This window comes from Triturus cristatus, chromosome 2_2 (genome assembly GCF_964204655.1).
Source record: "Triturus cristatus chromosome 2_2, aTriCri1.1, whole genome shotgun sequence".
Taxonomy (NCBI): Eukaryota; Metazoa; Chordata; class Amphibia; order Caudata; family Salamandridae; genus Triturus; species Triturus cristatus.
The window spans coordinates 581,444,922-581,466,007 of record NC_140582.1 but is presented as its reverse complement, the minus strand read 5'-3'; the positions used below and the strand labels follow the sequence as shown (position 1 = coordinate 581,466,007).

Genomic DNA, 21,086 nt, shown 5'->3' with positions numbered 1-21,086 from the left:
GCCTATTTTTCTAAAACTGGTGTGGTGGCCTTTTGTAGTGTTTTCACTGTATCACTGTGTGTTATGAGCAAATACTTTACACATTGCCTCTGAGATAAGCGTGACTGCTCATGCCAAGCTACCAAGGGGGTGAGCAGGGGTTATTTCAGAAGTGTAATACTCCTTACACTGAATAGAAGTAAGGGTCCCTACTTGGACAGTGTACAAACCGGCCAACCAGAGACCCCAATTCCAGATCAGCTCTGCAGCCCAAATAATCAATCTTTTGCCTCACTGTGATTATGGTCACAATGTGCCTTGCTTCGTCAACCCCACATAGAGACGAGCACTCAGACAGGTACTTGGTACTATGTTTCACTCAATAATCATGGTCAGTGCTGCCACTTTCTGCTGCCTGTTATCAAAAAAGGAATGCTGTTGGCTGATCAATCTGCTTCCAATGGCTCAAGTAAAAATCAAGAAAGCCGCAATAATATTTATGATGCTTTTTGTAACCAAACTCTATGCACTATTCTCCACTACGCATGTACTCTCTGTCCAGTCCTATCCTGTGGCCATGCCCAGAGTGGAGGCTGGATGACTTGCCGTGTCCACCAGGACTGAATCTCTGTAGCTTTTTCAGGTTTTGAGGTGCAGGTAAATTAATCTTCATAAGCCTATGAGCCACTGACAATACTGTTACTAAGAACAGGAAAATGAAATTTGCAATTTAGAAACAATTGAGAATGTGCTACAACACTTTGTCTGAACAAGAAGCGTCTCAAGCTCAGGAGAGTACATCTCTGCATGAAAAGCCCTCACTTCATTTGGAGGATATTCTGTTCTGAAATCATTCAAACACTTTCATGTAAATGAACCCGTCGGGGAATCTCACACATACTCCATATGGCGACACGCCATCCTCTTGGTCCTTCTTGTATGTCTGGAGGGTAGCACAATCCGTTTTATTCTCTTTTTATGTTTCGAAGAAAAGCCAAATTGGAGGGCCAAATATTGTTTTAAAGGTCTTTGTTTGGCACGAACAGCTATGGCTAGCACAGGATAAGCTGGAGTTGGAAGGGTTAACAGATTTGAAGCTGTTGGCCTGGATTTCTGGTGCAGGCAAATTGGTCTTTACCCTGGGAACGTTTTTTGAGGACCAATGACTAAGCTATTTAGAAATTACATAAAGCAATTTAGCTGTTTCAGACATTTCTCATACTTTATGAAATCATGCAGGAGCTTAGATGATGCTAATCAGATGTATGTCACAGAGAGATGCTCATGGGTGCTCACTTGTGGGATCACTGGAAAAGAACCATTCGTTAACCACAAGCTTGTTTGTGACACAATCAATCTGCAGTAACACTTAACAATGAGTGCTCCCTGGAATCAGCAAGATATCATGTTTGTTTGGGATCTATTTCAAGAGAGCCAACATCTGCTCTGAAGTGGAAACTGTTCAACTGCTAATGGAGCATCTAACAGGAACCTCTGGCTGCTTTTATAAGGGAATAATGGGTACATGAAAGTACACAAAGGGTAAGATTAATGTAATATATGCCCATTTAAAGCAATCCATTGCTGTACGGCTGAGTTTGTGCTATATAAAAGTGCAAAAATTTTAAAAAAGGATGCGCAAGATATATCACGACCCCTGTGGATCAAGGCCCGCAAATGGTTTTTTGTCTTACAAAGAGCTTCATTTGTTTTATAGCCAATGGTCACTTATCGACCATTGAATAGTTGTTTACCTTCCTTCTTTCTGCCTTCTAGAAAGAAGCCTCTGTAAAATGCTCTTCTATGTTCAGAGCAGACAAAGTTAGGTAACCTTCTCCTGCATGCACTCAATTGGTTAAGTCTCTACTCGACTGCAGGAGTTCGAGGTGTTATGGGCACAGTTCATTTCCTTTCATAAATGGTATCCTGCTAATCAGGAAAGGGTGCAGCTGGGACAGGTAACAGAATGTATTGTCTGATGGACTGCATACTAAGGCTGTGCTCGATGAATTTAACAAACATTCTTTTCCTGTAGCTCTGTGTCCACTTTGAGCACAAGGGCACAAAACAGTTGGCATCAGAGAACTTTTCATGCATTAATGCCACAGGTGAATTTTGGATTATTCTTCAAAATACCCATTCTAATCTAGGTTTCTTATACTGTGGGGCCACGAACAACCACAATTATCAGCACAACAGGAAATCAGCCACCAACTTTAACGTAATGGATGGACTTATTTAATGTAAAACATCACTGACATTCCTTCCACATATGCGTTCATTAAGATTGAGCAATGGATTTGGAGAACGCATTTAAGTCGAAGTTCATGCACAGTCACAAAACATTGTGAAAATATAAAACAGATCTTTATCGTTTGCTTTCAGTTGAAATGTTTCTCATCAAATTAAGGTGCAATTGAGGTTCTCTTCCAGAAGAGATGCAAAAGAGTATACAAGAAGTTGAAAAGCAAGCCTATTCTTAAGGAAACAATGAACATCGCTACAATTTAATAATCAGAAGTCAAATAGATTGCATATAAAGAGCAATGCTACAATTTCCCATGATCAGATAGATGACTTGTGTTAAGCTGTACGTACGTATTTTGTGAGTCAGTCTACTTGAAATACGTTGAAAGATAACTACCTAACAGATACCTTACTGCTACAGACACCTGCCATGGGTATTCACTAGCATGGTAACTACTGACAGGGAACACTTTTGGATGTTTGACTTGAATCAGACTGTAGCATCAGCATGGCAAACCACTTCTGGATAGAATAGAAGATTACTTTTTGTTACAGACTTTTATATAGCGTGAACTTGACCCAATGTGCATCACAGCACTATACATAGCACCAGTTGCATTACACGAGGACACATTCATTTTTGTTAGGCACGGGGAGATTAAGAGATTTGCCCAGAATCACAGGATGATCAGCGTCATTGCCGAGACTCGAACCCAGTTTCCCAGATTTGAGGTTGACCACCCTAGCCGTTAGGCCAACTCTTTCTGATCGCTACTCCACATTTCTCACCTATAGAACACACCCGGCATCCAACCAGACCCGGAAACTTCAAACCTCACATCGCTGTAGGAGACTTTGGAGCAATGCCGAAAGTGGTGTCAGGGGACATCATTAAAGGCATATTATCACCCGCCATAGAGCAACAATATCAGTTTTCTACCATTTTGTCCAAGGTAAGAGGTAGATTGACAGACATTAGTGCAGTACTAAAAATAGAAGTGGAGTCTCATTAACTCACCCTACAACGCATCCCTCAAACAGGGAGGGAGGCTCGTCAATGAGGAATCAGCAGATAGACAGAGTACCCACCAAAAAGATAATTACTGCAGGTTAAGTAATTTTGTCTTCAGATGAATATGTTTACCTGCAGATTTCTTGCCGGTAGAACAGATTACTGAGCAATGCCCTGTCTAAGGAGGAGGGTTGATGGATGGGTGACAAGGAAATCTGGCAGAACCAAACGGGCAAAATATCCGTCCTTGAATACTTCAGAGTCCAGGCAGTAGTGCTTGGCAAAATTTTGCAGGGACACCCACGTTGTTGCTTTACAGATCTCTGCTATTGGAACGTCTCTGTCAAGGGTGGAAGTGGTGGACTTGGCCCTGGTGGGATGGGCCCTGACTCGTCCTGAAGAGGCTAGAGTCCTCTGACCTCCAGATTCTACAAATGAGCTCCCCACTATAGGATGGAGGAATCGGTCACTACCATTGCCACGGTTAGAGGGGGAATGAAGGCCATCCTGAATGTCAGGTTCAACTCATTAACCCATCAAGATACTTCCACAGCATCGCTGGAAGAGGTCAGGGTGGAGCCAGACAGGTCTCCCCCAAATTGTAGAAAATGTCTGCAGAGGCCCCACTGCAGGGCCCTCATGTACCATCATGTGTGCATGAATAGGGGGAAAATTGAATGAATTAGACATAGGAGTCTGATGGCCTGTTGAACAGGAGTTTTCATATCTCCTTGAAAGGACGGAACCCTCTCCTGAATGTCAGCTATCCTTTGAGGTAGAGGGAAGGTGCAGAGAAGGGTGAAAGTATGAACTGGAGTCGATGGAAGGTGCCACCGGTGAAATTTTAAAATCAATAAAGTCATGTCATAACCTAAAATCCTGTGCAATTCGCAGTTAGAGGGCAGGAAAAAACAAAACTGCATCAACTAGGATGTCACTCGGCTTTTTCTAGACATACATATATTAGGGTCTCTAAGAAACCTTGACTTCTGAATGCACTGAAATGTCTGTATACTGCTTGGCAGGCTAAATACTTAACAGGTACAGACTGATGAAAATAACCTGCAAATTTATGTCAATTACCTAGAGGAATAAACAATGTTATGTGATAATTAGTACATTTACACATTTATTGCGGTTGTAATTACAAGGTTTTCGAAACTGTAAACATCAAGAACAGCAAAGCAAAGGCCATGAGGAAAAGATTTATGGACTTCAAGACTGACAAAGGAAATGAAGGGGAAGGTCCAATCCATGAGGCTTATGTAATGGGTGGTACGCCACTTAATGGACAGTGGTTCTTTAACCTTTAACTTAGAAGACATTGGAAAACATAGGGAAAAAGTATGTGAAGTAATCGAACAATGGTTATTCTACCTGCTAGCAATGAGAAAGGTGATATATAAATAAGTTTTGGCTGCAGGTTGGACTCATGCGAAATCGGAGATACTTTACATGGTGTAAGTGATTCTTAAAAATATTAAACTACAGGAATTTAACGTTTATGTCGCTATAAATTGAGTGGTTTTAATTGAATGTTGCATGGAGTCTTGAACTTAAAAAGGTTCTGAAGATCACAGAGTGGAAAGAGGGTGTGCTGTGCATAGGGAAGTGTCATTCAGAACTTCAGTAGTATGATTATTTCACTGTATTTTTCCCTGGAATACGATTTGGTCATCTAACCATTACAATAATGTTTAGACTCCATTAACAACAAGGGAATTTCATCAGAATTGTGCACTTAAAAGTTTGGAAAGCAGAATTAAACTTTTACCATCATCTTCTGTTGAAAACCCTTGTGACTGATAATGGGAGAGACGGGGGTCAGACTCGTTTGGTTTATGCCACTGAGGTTTATTCACTGGCCTGCTAGCTGGATGACTGTGTGAGGGTGGTGTTGTCGCAGTCCCATCCACCTTGCATCGCCTTGCCACCATCCTGGACCGCTGCAGGGCTTCGTTGTAATCTGGAGGCTTTCGCGACGAGCTGGATTGTCCTTCAGCAAAGTCCGCAATGGGGATTCCTACATAACCCGGGGGTGTCGGCGGTGGTTCTCGATAACGCCCCTCTTTCCTTGCTGTAGTAACACAATACACTACCATAAGAGACAATTATTGTAACAAAGGAAAACTTCAAAACGACGAATGAAAATACAATCCTGGAGACTACATTTTTAGGGGACAAACAGAAATACAGAATTGACATTCATTTTCAACACAATACGAAAGGGTGGAACTGACTGGAGGTGTGGTCAATATTCTGAAGTAACATGCTACGATGATTTCCTCGGATGGCTACCTTTTTTATAAAACAGTTGTAAGTTTCACCAACGAAACTTTCTAGTCAACAATGCTAACTTTAAAAAAAATGCATCCTAGAAAGACCAGCATTAAAAACAATGGTGCTTTATTATTTGGGGGAATTTCTGTATTTCTTATTTTGAACGAAAATGTTTGAGTAAAGAAACCTGATGATATATTTGAGTTTCATAAAGTGAGGATTGGACAAGTCTGGATTGTTTATTCCAAAAGGGGCAGGATCCTTTGATGTGACAATGGCTGTTCATCAGCACACAAGTTCCAGCGACAAATATAGATTCATTTTTCGGTGTTGTTCAGACATGATGTGAACAGGTATGCTTGTTATTTAACAACCACATGAACAACTTCTGTTACCGCTCTGGAAATAGAACAAGGATAGGGCTTTGTGACCCCCAGGAAGTCAGAAGAAACATTAAAATATCCAACAATGGACTGAAAAAGAAAACGGGGGGTTTTTAGGGTGAATTGATTTAAAATGATTTCAACCATATCCTGAAATTTCATATGGACTGTGAAGGAGCATACGTCTGTCTGTTACCTTTTTGAGTTACTCCATTGTTTATAAATGTGCCATTACTACTCTCTACAATAGATTCTTTAACAAATCACGAGACCACCTGCTGTTCTTTGATACTTTTAGTAGCATATATATTACAATAACAAGCAGAATGGAGCACAAAAAGCAAATTTTACATTTCTCAAATTTTCTAACCCAATGCACAGCATCCGGAAATTAAGAAAATTCATAAGCATTGTTTTTTTTCCGTTGAACACCTGTAGTTCAATCATTTTAGCTCAGTCATTTTGTTGAGGATGATCAGCCTCCCCCCCACACACCCCTCCCCCGCAGCCCTACAAGGGCTCCTTATTCACAATGTGGTTGGTTTTTTATGTGAAGGAATGGATTCTTCCTCAAAAAATATTTTTCATTAAATTCTCTATTTCAACCTCAAATTCCCTCTTTTTCTTCTCATCACCAAAAGGTCTTTTGCCTCTGTGCTTCTTTTGCCCAAAGCTGAATGCCTGTTTTTCCCTTTTAGCTCTTTATAGACTCCCGAAGTTGAGCGGATGCCCTTAGGCAATTCCTTCCCTATCGTCTTCTCTTTAGACCCAGCAGGACATGAAATGTCAAAAACCCTCTTTGATGAATTCTTCAACATCTAGTGTTTATCATTATGTAACCTTTCTTGATTGCTTGAAGTTTTGACATGAGCGTTTTTATCAGATGTTTGAATACCTTGTACTTTAACGCTAAAAGCCTTTTTTGTAGCATTTTAAGTTTGGGATCTGACTTCTTCGGAAAAGGTATCTAAGCTTTGATATTGTGATAGGCAACTTCTTCTAGGTACTAATCAGAATGGTGCTCGTCCTGAGTCTCCTCAGCCGCCTCCTCTTCTTCTTCTTCAGAAAAACAAATTCCCTGCACAGAGGGGGCAGTTTTCTTCTCTCTCCCCAAATCCACCTTCACCTTCAATCCCGACTGCACAGTCATGTCTGCTGAGGCACAGTGAATAAGCAATATCTTGCCCCTATGCAGTGCATTTTTGGTTTAAAAAGTGCACAGTCATAACTGTGATCGGATGTATGACATCTTGAGAAGCAGAGCAAGCATTCTGGCAGTTCATCATTATGAGAGAAGTACTGAACTTCAAGATCCTGCTCATGTTACAAAATGAAGTCGAGTGGTCTTAGGGACACTACCTAAAGTATATAACGTTATCTGACTATATCGAAGACACCAAGGAAAAACCTGAATGCTCAATCCACCATCAAGCATCATTACTCTCCTGATGGGTTTTCGATAATGATTCCGTGACTTGTATTTGCCAACTTCTCAAGAGCACTCTCAATGCACCTCTAAACCCACTACAGAAAAAAAGAATCTAAGAGGAAATCACATTAGAGGCATTATGGGCTTGTGGTTGATGCACAAGTCCTACTGACAACACCTACGGCCTCTATGGGAAATAATTTGCATATAAGCACATACAGCCCCAATCAATAAATGGTGGAATAATGCATAGCATGTGAATCTATAGGAGATTTCATGCTGCAAAACATGTAAGACATTTTTTCTTGCTCTAATCTGGCTCACAGGTCACTTCGCCAACACGAGGTGGAACAGAACTACTAACTCTGCTGCCACCACATATCTAAGAGTATTCTATATTCTATGGCATACACCATCTAGTCCCAGTGCTTCTTCAATTTTAAGTTTGGAAGATTAAGCGAGACTTTCTTTTGTAACTGCAGCTTTCTTGTTTCCTCATCATTGTTTTTGGGTTTACAAATGGTTTCTCCTTGGTTTTCTTTTACACATTTCCCGCTTTTTCTTTCAGCATCACAGTCTCCTGAATTCATAATTTTTGGTGACATAACTAAAAACTGTTTTGCTTCCTTGTTTCACTAATTCGTCATATGACAGTTTCTACTTTGTTTGTGCGTTTGTTCTCATCAGTCCACCTGCTGCTGTAACTCTCTGAATTCAGAACATTCTCCATTTCGTTTTTGAATAATGATAAACCTTTCCTGCTTGCCTTCATTTACTGGTATATCAAAACCTTTTGAAGTCTCCATTAACAGTTATTGTTAAATGTACCCTTACTTGAAAAGGTGGCTTGTAATTGTGCAGCTTCTTAGTTTAATCAACTAGCAGAAATCAATATACTCGCTATGTGTTTAAAAAGAAGTGCTTGTGAAAAAGACAACAGGAACAGACTAAAGACAACAAACTCTTTAACCACTTGAATGCTAACTTTTATAGTGCCAGTGCTGCCAAGAAGACCCTTAGAATTGTTTTCTTACTAGATTTTGCAGGCTACACACTGTGTCATTGGAAAGCGCCGACTACATACTGAAAGAATTTGAAAATAAATGAATGAATTAGTAAATTGCAAAATGAGGGGAATGGGCTGAGTGAGAGCTCTTCGTGTTAGAGAGACATATTTTAAATCATCTCTGGCCTAAAAAGTGCTCGTCTATCCATTTGGGGAAAAAATAAACGGAAAGGAACACAAACCTGCCTGGCGTGTCTCAGCCTTCGGTCTTCCCTCCCGCCGTCGCAACCTGTCATCTAGCGGCCGCAGTGAGGAGGGAGACTACATCCCCCAGCCTGCCTTGCTTGCTGTGAAGCTGTTCCCGCGCCCAGAGACCATTCAAAAGACCGCAAGGGCCGGTGGAGCGGGTGCTCGTCTATCCATTTGGGGAAAAAATAAACGGAAAGGAACACAAACCTGCCTGGCGTGTCTCAGCCTTCGGTCTTCCCTCCCGCCGTCGCAACCTGTCATCTAGCGGCCGCAGTGAGGAGGGAGACTACATCCCCCAGCCTGCCCTGCTTGCTGTGACGCTGTTCCCGCGCCCAGAGACCATTCAAAAGACCGCAAGGACCCGCGTCGCGGGATCGCGCGCGGGTCGCGCCGGGCTAAGCCCGGGCAAAGGGCGGGCCCTCTGTAGCCCTCAGGAGCCGAAGGAGGCCGGGTCGGGCCCACCCTATTGACTTGTTGCTGTTGAGACACTGTATGGGCAGAACTGGTATGTGCGGTCATCATTACTAGAACTGTAACTATTGACTGGGTGGCAACACAGAGACTATTGTGCCCTCTGCTTTTAATTGGTGAGCAGTGATATCTTCGCACCATGAATGAGCCGTTTAAAAAGGGTACCCTTGATAGTTATTTTACGAAAACTAACTCTGGTTCTGACCGGGAGGCTGCTCTTGCAGAACTTAGGGCTAGGCGTCGTTGTTCAATAGAGCATATCAAAAATATGTCATTAGCCACGGCCACTTTTTCTGAGGCTGCATGCCCGGTCAACGAGGTTTGCTCTCCTCAAGAGTCCCTGCTACCCCTGGGTATTAATGACTCTACAACTTGTTTTGTTACCTCTATTGTAAGGGACCAAAGTACTGATTTGGCCTTAACTGTTCTTCCTTCCCCCATTCCTTCCCCCATTGACACAAGTAATATCTTGGCTGTGCCAAATGAGTTATCGACCCAAGTCACAGAGTCGCTACCCCCTACCGACATCACACTTAGTCAGACCACATTGTCAGGTCCATTGCCCAGGAAAAGGAGGAAGATAGTTTCTGAGCTACGCAAAAACAAAAGCAATAACGTTTCTAATAGCAATTCCACTGTAGCCTGCTCTGAAAAATGTGCTATTCCCTGCACTGTGAAACCATCTTCCACTGGTAGTATTGCCTCTTGTTTAATCCAAAATGCAACTACTGTGGAATTATTGGATAAAATTGATAAATTGCTGAAAACATTTATGCTGCCAATTGTCGAGAGCTTAAAGAATATCGAAAGAAGGCTAGAGAAAGTCGAAACTCTAGTGGGTAACAAGAGGGACCAAACTACGACCTCTGCCGGCCCCTCACTTACACTTTCCACTGCCTCGGCTTCTGTTATAGTTTCTCCTAATTTGCCCCCAGGTGAGACAGCCTCTCAAATGATCACAACTATAAGCAAGGGAGGGGTTAGCCATATAGATAGTACTACCAATACTAAACCATCTTGTACAACCACGGCTAGGAATAGTGTAGTAGTAAATACCCCAAAGCAAGGGGGTCAATTGCCTGTTAAACCAGGTTATAATGCAGATTCCTCGACTAAATCACGAGGTCCGTTTTCTATCAATTTACCACCAGAGGCTGTTCCTCTGGTAGTTGTGCTTGCAGGGGTTCCTACGATAAAAACAGATGATGCAGAAGGATACCAACAATTAAAAAATAAAGTTATCCACTGGCTAGGCCAAAATCGCCCTCTTCGTCCACATATCAATGGGGAAATTTTGCATGTAAGACGCTTGCCCTGGCTGGGTAATACGCCAAAAACTATAAATGGGGATGTTATCCTAATTAATTTTAGGGACCCAAGAGCTGTTGCTCATATTTTAAATTGGCACAAGCAGTATAGGAGATCCCTTATTACAACATGGGAACTTACCTATTTTTTCCCAAGACCAAAGCCAGCTGTCCTCTCTGGCTTGGGGGGCTTATCTAACACCCAACATATTCCTGTGATTCCTTTGAGAAATAGATTCGAGGTGCTAGAAAGTCTAGAGGATGTTGATTGACTCAATAACCATGAGTCTATAACAGTACTACCTGAGGAGTCCCAGACCAATACAAATATACACCATAATGAGTCCAGCACTGTATTACTCGCAGTAGGGGTAGAACATACCTCCGAGCATCTTGTTGATCCCGTCCTGCCTACATCAGACAATGATATGGTTAATACTCAGGAATCATTGGGTAATTTATTCTCATGGAATATTGCTGGGTTGACCTCCAAAATGGAATCTACGGAGTGGATGAGTTATGTTAATAAATTTGACCTATGCATATTCTAGGAGACTTGGTCCTGTGAACCCTGTTTTATTCAGGGATATTTGAACTACTTTGTCCCTGCGGTAAAAGGCCCTAGGGGCAGACCAATGGGGGGCCTAGCAATATGGGTTCGCCAATCTTTAAAACTGGGCATTAAAGCTGTTGATACCAAAAACAAGGATATCCAACTAATTAGATTAGATTTAGATAAGCTGGGTAGTGTAGACATTTATAATGTATATGTTCGGAGGAAGAGGAAAGGGAGGTCTGAGGTACTAGAAGCCCTGGATAGTCTTATTGACATACACTCGTCGACCAACAACATTATCATTGCGGGTGATTTTAATAGCACATTCGAATCCCTGATAAGCAATGATGAGTTGTTTGGAGACGAGGAGGATCGACAATGGGGCGTGCCTAAACTAGAGTTGTCTCCCATAGTGCGATGGTCTGCTGATGCCATTGGTCTAAATGCTTTATGTTACGAAAAAGGGTTAAGAGCGCTGAATGGCAGGACTAGTGGAGATAGGAATGGTGTAAGCACATTTGACAATGGTCGACATAACAGCAGAATCGATTATGTGCTATGCAGTCTAAAGTTATGGCCATCAATTTGTGACATGACGGTGGAAGGGAGGCTCGAGAGCGACCACAACCCCTTGTGCCTGTCGCATAAATGGTGGTCTCACATTAGCTTGCCTGTGGGACTTCCTGTGTTCGTCCCACCCCGGACTGTTCCTACTAACAACATGAGGAGATTAAGATGGGAAAAGGTAGCAATTAATCAACAGGCTATTGCTAGTATTAATAGCTATGTTGACCAAGCTATACTAGACCTAGAGTACTGTAATACACTTAGCAATGGCCTAGATAAGGTCGAAGGAATTCACAATTCTCTTTTTGACACAATTAAGGGATATTTCCTTAAACCTGTGAAAAGTAGAGGTGATAGAGTTCCAAAGCCAGCTAAATGGTATAACGACGAATGTAGGGAGTCTAGACTTGCTCTGGGCAACGCTATCAAGGGAGGGCAAACAGCTTTAATTCAAGCCGCTAGGAAAAATTATAAAACTAGTATCCTCAAGGCTAAACAAGCTTGGGATGAGCAACACTGGATTGAGCTAAAGGCAGCTAGCGATAGCAGGGATTCTCGGCTGTTCTGGCACATTGTTAGGTGGGGAAAATCAGGTGGCCCTGAGTCCCCTCACAACAATGTCCCTGAAGCTGAATGGATAAAATTCTTTAAAAATCAATATGCTGCTTTTAACATCGCAGACCTGCATGAGATAATTAGTGTAGACCTTCCAAAAGAAAACCTTTTTTGCCCTAGTGAAATCATGATGGCCCTTGACGCAGTTGCTTGCGGTCGTGCCCCCGGCCTCGATGGAGTGCCAGCGGATCTATTTGCTAATGATAAGGAGCGCTGGTGCCCATATATCCATCACCTTATTAATGCTATTGCCCTGGGTGCATCAGTACCAAAATCCTGGCAGGGTGCTGTAATTATCCCCGTTTTTAAGAAAGGTGATCGATCGTTGCCAGGTAACTACCGGCCTATAAGCCTTATAGATACCATCCAAAAGGTAGTGGGGCGTGTGATCGTCAATAGGCTCCTGGACTGGGCGGAAGAGACTAATGCCCTTTCAACCTTCCAGGCTGGCTTCCGACGAGCCACAAGCACGGTGGATCAGGTCTTTCGTTTCACCATGATACAATGGAGGACGGTAGTGCTCGGCAAAGGAAGCCTGTATGCGGCCTTTGTCGATCTACGGGCTGCTTTCGATCTTGTCTCCCGACTAAAGCTATGGACGGTTCTTCAGAAGCAGGGCATCCCAAACGATTTGTTATCTATGATAATGAGGCTTCATGAATCAAATTATGCAAGAATCCAGTGGGGTGGTTTAGGTTCGGTAACCTCAGACTTCCCAGTTGAGAGGGGCGTCCGGCAGGGATGTTCGATGGCCCCAGTTCTTTTTACACTTTATATTAATGATGTTGTAACACGTATGACTTCTGCACAAGTGGATGCTCCTTTTTTAGACGGGATTAAAATCCCCATTTTAATGTTTGCTGATGACACACTCATCCTAGCTAAAACTCCTAGCGGATTGCAGTGTGCTTTGTCCATCTTTGACCAATTTTGTAGTGAGTACGGCCTAGAGGTAAATATTGCCAAAACCAAGCTGATGACTTTCAACCCCTATCGTAGTTCTAAGACAAAAATTACCTTAAATAATCGACCGCTGGAGGTAGTGAACAATTTCATTTACTTGGGTATGCACATATCTAATGCGAAGACCTGGCGCACCATATCGAAATTACAACAATTAAACATAGCCAATTGGCAGGCGCAATTAGCTCAGAGCATAGAAAATCCTTCACCAAACCTGTGAAACCTGTTTTACAGGTCTATGAAGCAAAAGCTCTGGGTTCTGTACTTTATGGCGCAGAGCTGTGGGGTTTTGAAAAAATGCCTGCTCTTCAACTTTCAGAGAATAAATTTTTTAGGGCCATCACAGGTGTTCCCAAAAGTACTCCACTGTTGCCCCTTAAGTATGATTTGGGCAGAAGAGCCATTTTAGATTTGGCGCGGCTCCGCCCAATATTGTACTGGCGCAGGCTATGGACAACACCTGCGCTTTCTCACTATGCAGGGGGTTTCTTAGATATTATAAGAACCGATCTCCACCACAAAATAGGTTGGTTAAATGCGCTTAGGGCATCCTTGCTTGAGCTTGGTTTGAGCACACTTTGGGAAGATCCTGCAGGTTCAACCTTCCCTTCCAAAAGTATGCTTAAGACCATTTATTGGGAGAAGGTTGCCCAGCGGCATTGGTGCAGCTCCAGCACTGGTAATATGACTAGAGAGTTCCTAGAGGCCAAGATGTATCCCCATCTTGAACCTTACTGGGACATTATAACTAAGCCCTTAGACAGGAAGCTTCTCTTCCAATTGAGAGCTGGTGCACTCCCCCTCAGATTTTTGACATCAAAGTGGGAAGCGGGAACTAGTGCTGTCTGCCCTGTCTGTGGTACAAACAAAGAAACCATTGGTCATTTTTTGTTTTCTTGTAAAGTTTATGCTTTACCAAGGCGTATATGGCTGTCCCCGATGTGTAAAAATTTAGGAACTACCTGTAGCACTGTTGCTTTACGTATTATATGCACCAGTACATTGCCCTGGATTTCGGTTGCCACTGCAAAATATCTAGGATGGCCGTGGATGATTAGATTGAGACTGCTAGTCATTTGACTATTCTCTCGAACAGGGAGAGACTGCTAGTCTTTTGACTATTCTCCCCCTTGCTAATTTTAGCATTTTACTATTTGTAATCTGTTTTTAAAATTTTTTTTATCAATTAATTCTTTCTGTTTTTAATAATTAGTATCCACTGTTATTAATGCGGAATGTTTAACCCAGGGTTTCAACCATGTTTACCTGCCTGACGTTAACAAATAATACTTGTCGCTAATTGATTATAATGTCTCCCTTATGGACGTAATTCAGCCAGAATTTGTTTAAGTATATTGCATCGAATTATACTGAATTTAATAGTTTTTTAACTCATTTAATGAAATGTTTATTGTAAATTGTACTTTGCTTTTATGAATACTATTCGAATAAAGCATACTTTGACTTGACTTGAAAAAGTGCATGCAAAGTGAAACTGCCCCCCACAACAGATATTCATAGCATTATGGAATCCAATAGTTTAAGCCATTTCTGCAAGAAAACTGCAAATACTCTTTTTCCATCCACTGCTAAAGATACAGTTAACACTTCCTGCAGCAAAGTCTGGAGCTCCTTACACCAAGCTTGTCTTCCAGAACTACAGAGAATCAGTGATCTAAAACAATGAACACAAAGAGGAAACTTGGCACACAACTGCACCCATATTGCAAACTTACCTATGAGCCCCTTTGCAGAACTAGATGTTACTGTTATATGAGCTGGCATTGGAAGCGGCTTCAGCTCTTCAGAAGTCACTGAGGTTAAGCTGCAGGTCTCAGCTTCAGCAGAAACATCCTTTCCACCTCTCCGTTTTATGGTGCCCGTGTCCCCTTCCGAGTCCTCTCCCCAGTAGCCAGTGGATGACGCCCAGCTTGCTCTGGACTGTGCTTGATCGAGGCCATCTCTTCCTTGACCCGGTCTGCTATATCTTGTGCTGTGGTCAGGAAACATGTGGCTGCTTGCTGCCCATAAAGCTGCTGCCTCCCCTGGGTTCTCAAAAGGAACCTGTCCAAAAGGAAGAGTCTCCCAGCTCCTCTGGTGCTGGATTGTCTGAATGTTGTCATGGGAACCACTAGAGCATGAAGTCCAGCTTCCACGGCCGCTGTCCGCTGCATCTAATGATGCTCGGTCCCCCTGATCCTGAGACAGTTCCTCTGTACTAGGGGAAGAGAGCACCGTTGCCCCTGCATAGAGGCCCCTGTTCTCCAACATGGGGGCATAGGAACTGCAAAGCAGGAACAAGAGCAAAAGAAGGCATTTAGAACAGTTATTCACATGTCAACATACTCATGAACATAGTGAACAAAGCCAACTAAACCACCATAAAACAACTGGATGCCTTGAAACTGCTGATAAGACAGAGGACAATGTCAACAAACTTCAAATATTAACCCCTCCAAATCTGATTTCTAACACATTGCACCTAGAATGAAACAACCTGAAGATACCCCAGTCAAAGATGAGCACCAACAATAAAGGGATGAAAACTGGACACATTATTTGTGCGCTGCATAAGACTGATAGAATACATTGTTGGACAAAATTACTCTGTGTTGATACACTTTTTACACCTAATTTGTAATACAGACAAAACATATTTCTGCATGAGGAACTAGATACAAAAATGTAGGACACAGGAAGCTCTTGTCAAGGGCTCCCATCTGAAATGGGTCTCCGGGCACGCCTCTTGCTCCCCCCGGCTCAATCCATGCCTCCTCCACTCAGTCACCTACTGCCCGCCTCCCATCAGTGCACACTAGTTGATTTCCTCAGCATATTTTATCACACTTACTGCTTGTTGTATGGTATGAGTGCGCCACATCTAGCTTACTTACTAAACAAAATTCTCATCAGTTATTATTTTAACAATGGCCACACATGTGAGTACACAAGAGCCTCCAGCACAAGGTTTGTTGCCAATTACCAGATATCTAAAAGCTGGGCAAGGATTAGAATTTGTGTTTGTAGCATTGTGATATGTGATTATGGATGTAATGGGACGCAGTTTCAAGTAAACCAATTAAAGTTTGTTATATAAAAAAAAAGTTCTTGATGGTTTTTAATGATGTGTGAAAGATACTTATGTGCGGTGTGCCAGTGCACTGATGAAAAAACGCATTATGTGCAATATATAAAATAAAGCATAAGCAAGAATCAATCATGGTTGCACTGGGAAAATAAGAATCTAGTGTGGGTCTGCTGAATGGTGTATGCGAGAATCTCTCATAACTTTTAAATATCATTATGTCTCTCAGCAGGATATTATTTTTGATACATTTTAAAAGCATGTGATGCAGTGGGACCTAGAACGTTTCGTCGATCTTTTGCTTTCCGTGTAACCAACGAGCATGAATCAAAGCAAACAAATCACACTTGCAACTGTGCGTTGCCGAAGCATGGAGGGGAGGAGCTTTGTTTAGGGCCGTCCATAATTTTTATTTATAATTTGGCCAAATTTAGGCTAAGACTGCCACACACAATTATTATTGTACATTTTCACACATAAAGAAGTTTAGTATTCTATACAGAACATGGTTAAGTTGATGACGCATTGTGACTTTTTATTTTTGCCTGATAATTTTCTAATACACATGACAGATAATCATTGCATAGTTATATTAAAGTGTGACTATGTTTAGATTATTCATAGTTAGTAATTTGTACGGTAATAGCTAACCCTAGTGTGTTCACGTTAAGTTAGCCATAATCTGCATAAGAACTTGTTGCTTGTGGTTTCACTGTAACTTATCATTGGTTTGTGTATCTGTGCCTAAGACGATTTGACCAGCCAGGAAGAGAGATCTCCAGAGGCCATTCAGATGTGAAGCCTCCATTATGCGATGCCTGGGATAAAATAATGTATACCTGTTATTTTGGTTGGTTCCTGTCGCTTGGGAACTGTAGGAAGTATTACTATTTGCAGAATTCTGTACTTTAATTGAGCAATTTCTGCATTAGTCAAGTAAATTGCGCCTGTCCATCTTTGAAAGCGGATACACTTCTGCCTCTCTTGAGACCCTATGCTTATTTTATTACTGCTCAGAGTTAAACCATCAAGGAAACATATTTCTACATTGCCTGATTGAAACCTTCATTTTGGTTTGCCTTCGAGACTTCATTTGCTGACACCTGCTGCTTAAATTTGATCCAAGCTCACTTGAAACCTTCACTTAGCATGAGGGAGTTTCTTTTCAGGGAACCGAATCTTTCATGATTTGGCTACATACAATCACCTTTAAATAACTTGGCTTTGTATTTACTATTCTGACCTACTTTTAATTGTATTAAACATCGCAGTAACCAGATGATTATTGATTGATGACTAATCTGATTGATTTGAGTCTGTAACTTTGCTAACCTGCTAGTAAACTTTATGGTTTGAAAATCTATTATTCTGTCATTTTTGTGGGGCAATATGTTCCTCTCTGCTTCTGATATGCTATTGATCTGTTGATGTTAAGCCTCAATTCGTGACAAAAATCCATTGCCTCGAGTACAATAGGAATTCGAAATTTGCACTAAGACTTTACTCACTGCAAACCCCATCAATGTCCCAGCAAAGTCATAATGCGTATTATGATAAACCAACACTGTGAACACACGCAATGTATTCTTCAGTAAGCCTTGAAATAAAAAATTAACACGAACAGCCCTAGCTGTTAACCCTAAACACTACAACTGATTCAGTGCTGGTCGTTTTATTTTTTCTTATGTACATTATTTTTCCAATATGCAAACACGCAATGTGATACAGGCTGCCTTTTGAAATATTTGCATCCCATTTGCAAGCCATTGTTTGAGGCTGCTGGTCTCCTAATTTCAATTATATCCTTGTAGATCAATGCAACTCACGGGTTCCTCTATATATTCCAGAAGGTTCAAGGGTTTTAAATGCAGCAATGAGTCCGGCAAACATGTAACTTGACGCTGCTCCACAAAGGACTAACAGTCAATTTACTTATTTACACACATTAGCATCAGAAGGTCAGCAAGACCCATACACCTTTCTGAAAAGAGGAAAAAAAGCACGGCACAGGCCGATCGTAATGTTCAGAAAGGGATAAAGCTATGCATACGGCTGCTGCATTAAAAGCTTGTCATTAGAAAATGTGGACCATGCCCCTGAGACCCAAACACATTCAGGCATAGTGCAGAATCTTTTGTAGGCAGACATACAATCTTTAAACACATTAAACAGAGAAACGTTGACGTCATTGTGTCTGCTAAGGAACAATTTCCATTTACTTGGCAAGTGACTTATTAGAAATATGGCACACTTTCCCTGCTTGCACCACAGGACCCCTTTAAATAGGGGTGCCGGGTGCAAACAGGGACAGTGCACTATTATGATGAATGTGCTGCCCTCAGGCAGCTGAGAACATGCTCGCCCCTGGGGGCCGCGCATTCAGGAAAATACAGAGCAGCTTTGAAGCAGCTGCTCCATGTTTCTCTCTACAGGTGGTAAACTGCCTGCACTTTGCAGAGTGGAAAGAGATCCCCTTGCAGGCAAGTGCAGTGAGTGACTGACTGCACCTGCCTGCAGGGGGATGTCTGGAGGTCCATGGGACCCCTTTTAACGCCTCCAGAGAGCTACCTTCAGGGGCGCACTGACAGTGTGACACCTTTTTCAGGCAAACTACCAGTGCGCCTCCTAAAAGCAGGTTTGCTTCAGCACCCACATTGGTAATACGACAAGGGCGCAGAGGAAAAGTGAGTCCCTCATTCATGTGGGGCCACGCCCCCATACAAATGAGGGGAAGTCATCTGAAGATAGCACTGGGGCCCATGTGGCGCCTGCGCTATCAGTATTACAGTAGAGGCCGCACAAGAGTCAGCGACCCCTTCTATAATACCAGAGGCACACAAAGCACTGAGGCACTTTCCATAACATGGCCTGGGTCACCTTAATAAACGCAAGAATGAATCCTGAAGTCAAGTGCTTAATCAAACGCTGCTTCAAACTCCCATGGCACAGTTTCAGGAATTGCCCATCTTAATACTCAAATGCTTCACAAGGAACAGTTTTTCAAGAGCAGTTCTGATAACTATTTGTATTTACCTCCTCAGGACTCTAACATCCTTTCATGTTTATATTAACTTTGGGAAAGCCCTCGAAAGGAAAACCATAAGTAGGCATGAAACCTCCTCGTGTCACGCTTGAAGTGACAAGTTGACCCAACGGCAGAATTTGACAGCGAATTTGAAAGCTTTTAAAAACCTTTATTCATCTGACCTTAATAAAGCAGTACTTCTGCATGCGAGGGACAAAGGTTTACTTCTGGAGAGAGCTCTCTGCCAACATGTCACTCTTCCTGCCTCCCGAGACATTTACCCCGTCCTTTCCGTAGCACCCCCTCTTCCACCGTCTGATAACTCCTCCTGTTTGCTGATAATTTACCTGACAAAGTGTCCTGCCATTGTGATTGGTCTCACAGGAGTAACAGGAGAGATGTTATGCAATCAATATCAGCATTATGCGAGACAACGTACCACACTGGGGGATTTTGTGAATTATTTACTGTGCAACAACACGAACTCTGCCGGCGAGTCGCATGTAACGGAGCATTGAAGCAAGACAGCTGGACTGGAGCTACTTTGGCGCGTTTTACACGACGGATATGCACTACCTTTTCCAAGCTAAGAAATTACTCTCAGTTTCCGCTAGATGGCGGCATAAGAACACCATTTCATTTAGACGAGCGCTAGAAATACAGAAACACTGCCTCTAATCATCCGACAAATACCGCCATCCTCACCAAGAAATGTCACTGTAAATTTCACATAAAACACAAGCAAGGAAAAAAAAAGGTAAGGAGTACTACTTGGGATATAGTTGTTGTCTCAAGGCAGTCGCCTCATTATCTAAAGACAGATGTGTTACATCGATGCTCCACAATAAATACATGGATTAAATTGTTATAGAGCAGTACGTACAGTCTTAAATAAGTGATATGGAAGCTTAATGGAACTGGAGTGATGACCAACAGCAAGGATAACGGAAAACCGTGCGAAAATGCTTGAGAAAACACATCCGAACCACTGGAAATTGGTCTGGGTAGCATTTCAGTCACTGTTTTAGCTCGTGTGTGCAACCATATGCAAATCAATCTTAGCCTGTCTGAAAAGAAGCAGTCCAGTATAACCGCCTTACTCCTAACTCCCATGCACGATAACACACCCTGCCCCCTTATTTCAGGCCTTTAAGTGGGATGAAAAAAGCTTGTGGGGTCGGGGGGGACTTGCATAAAAGGGGCGTGGCCTATATAATTATGGGTGTGTCTTAAACGTGTAAACTAAAATCCCCACAGAGTGCTACTTTACCCATTTTTATACACCGGAAGGAGTAGGGAGTGATAAAAGTGTCTATTTCGTGGTGGCACGTGCTGTGTGTCTTAATACTGCCCTCACTCACACAGTTGTGTGACATGCTTCATCATAGGGCTGCTACCAAACACCCCCGTGCAGCCAACGCCTGGGGTGGAGCAATAGGGTAGGGGAAGACAAACACAACATAAAAGAGAAACAATAATGTCTATAGTGACTGGGATCACCAGAAGAGAAAATGCAGTGTAGATTAAAACTAGCTCAGAGGTTTCGCTGTGCCTATACTTTATTCCTGGACCCTCCGGCCACCAGGGCAGACTCTACCTCCTAATAAACCAGATGAAGGGAGTTCTTAATTAAGATGGTTCCCTGGACTAAACAGGGGGGTCCAGATAAAGTTAAAAGTACCTAGAGTTAACCGGGGTTTCACCTTTATTAGTGGTGACCTCTGGTGCATCTAAAACCAACTATGCGATGGAATAAGAGCACAATGGCTCGGACCCTTGTCTCATCGTCAACTTGGTTCTGCCCTTAACTAAGTCACCTATATCAGTCGGGGGCATTCGTCGGGGCTAAAGATCCCTAAAGACCTAGAATAACAAATAGTACAAAGTTAAAATCATGCACTAGAAGGACCAG

General features: G+C 42.4%; 1 protein-coding gene across 31 annotated transcripts in view; it reads right to left on the bottom strand.

The window, feature by feature from the left end:
* RAPGEF2 (Rap guanine nucleotide exchange factor 2) overlaps positions 1-21,086 on the bottom strand; it is a 960,874-nt gene that overhangs the window by 45,012 nt on the left and 894,776 nt on the right. For 15 of the 31 annotated variants that reach the window (XM_085641742.1, XM_085641746.1, XM_085641747.1 and 12 more), the window contains 2 exons: positions 14,801-15,348; positions 5,013-5,333 (listed from right to left, as the gene is read on the bottom strand). In XM_085641742.1, the coding sequence (XP_085497868.1) occupies positions 5,013-5,333; positions 14,801-15,348 (869 nt within the window). The remainder of the gene's footprint in view (positions 1-5,012; positions 5,334-14,800; positions 15,349-21,086) is intronic. The other 16 variants (XM_085641743.1, XM_085641745.1, XM_085641749.1 and 13 more) reach the window with 3 other exon arrangements.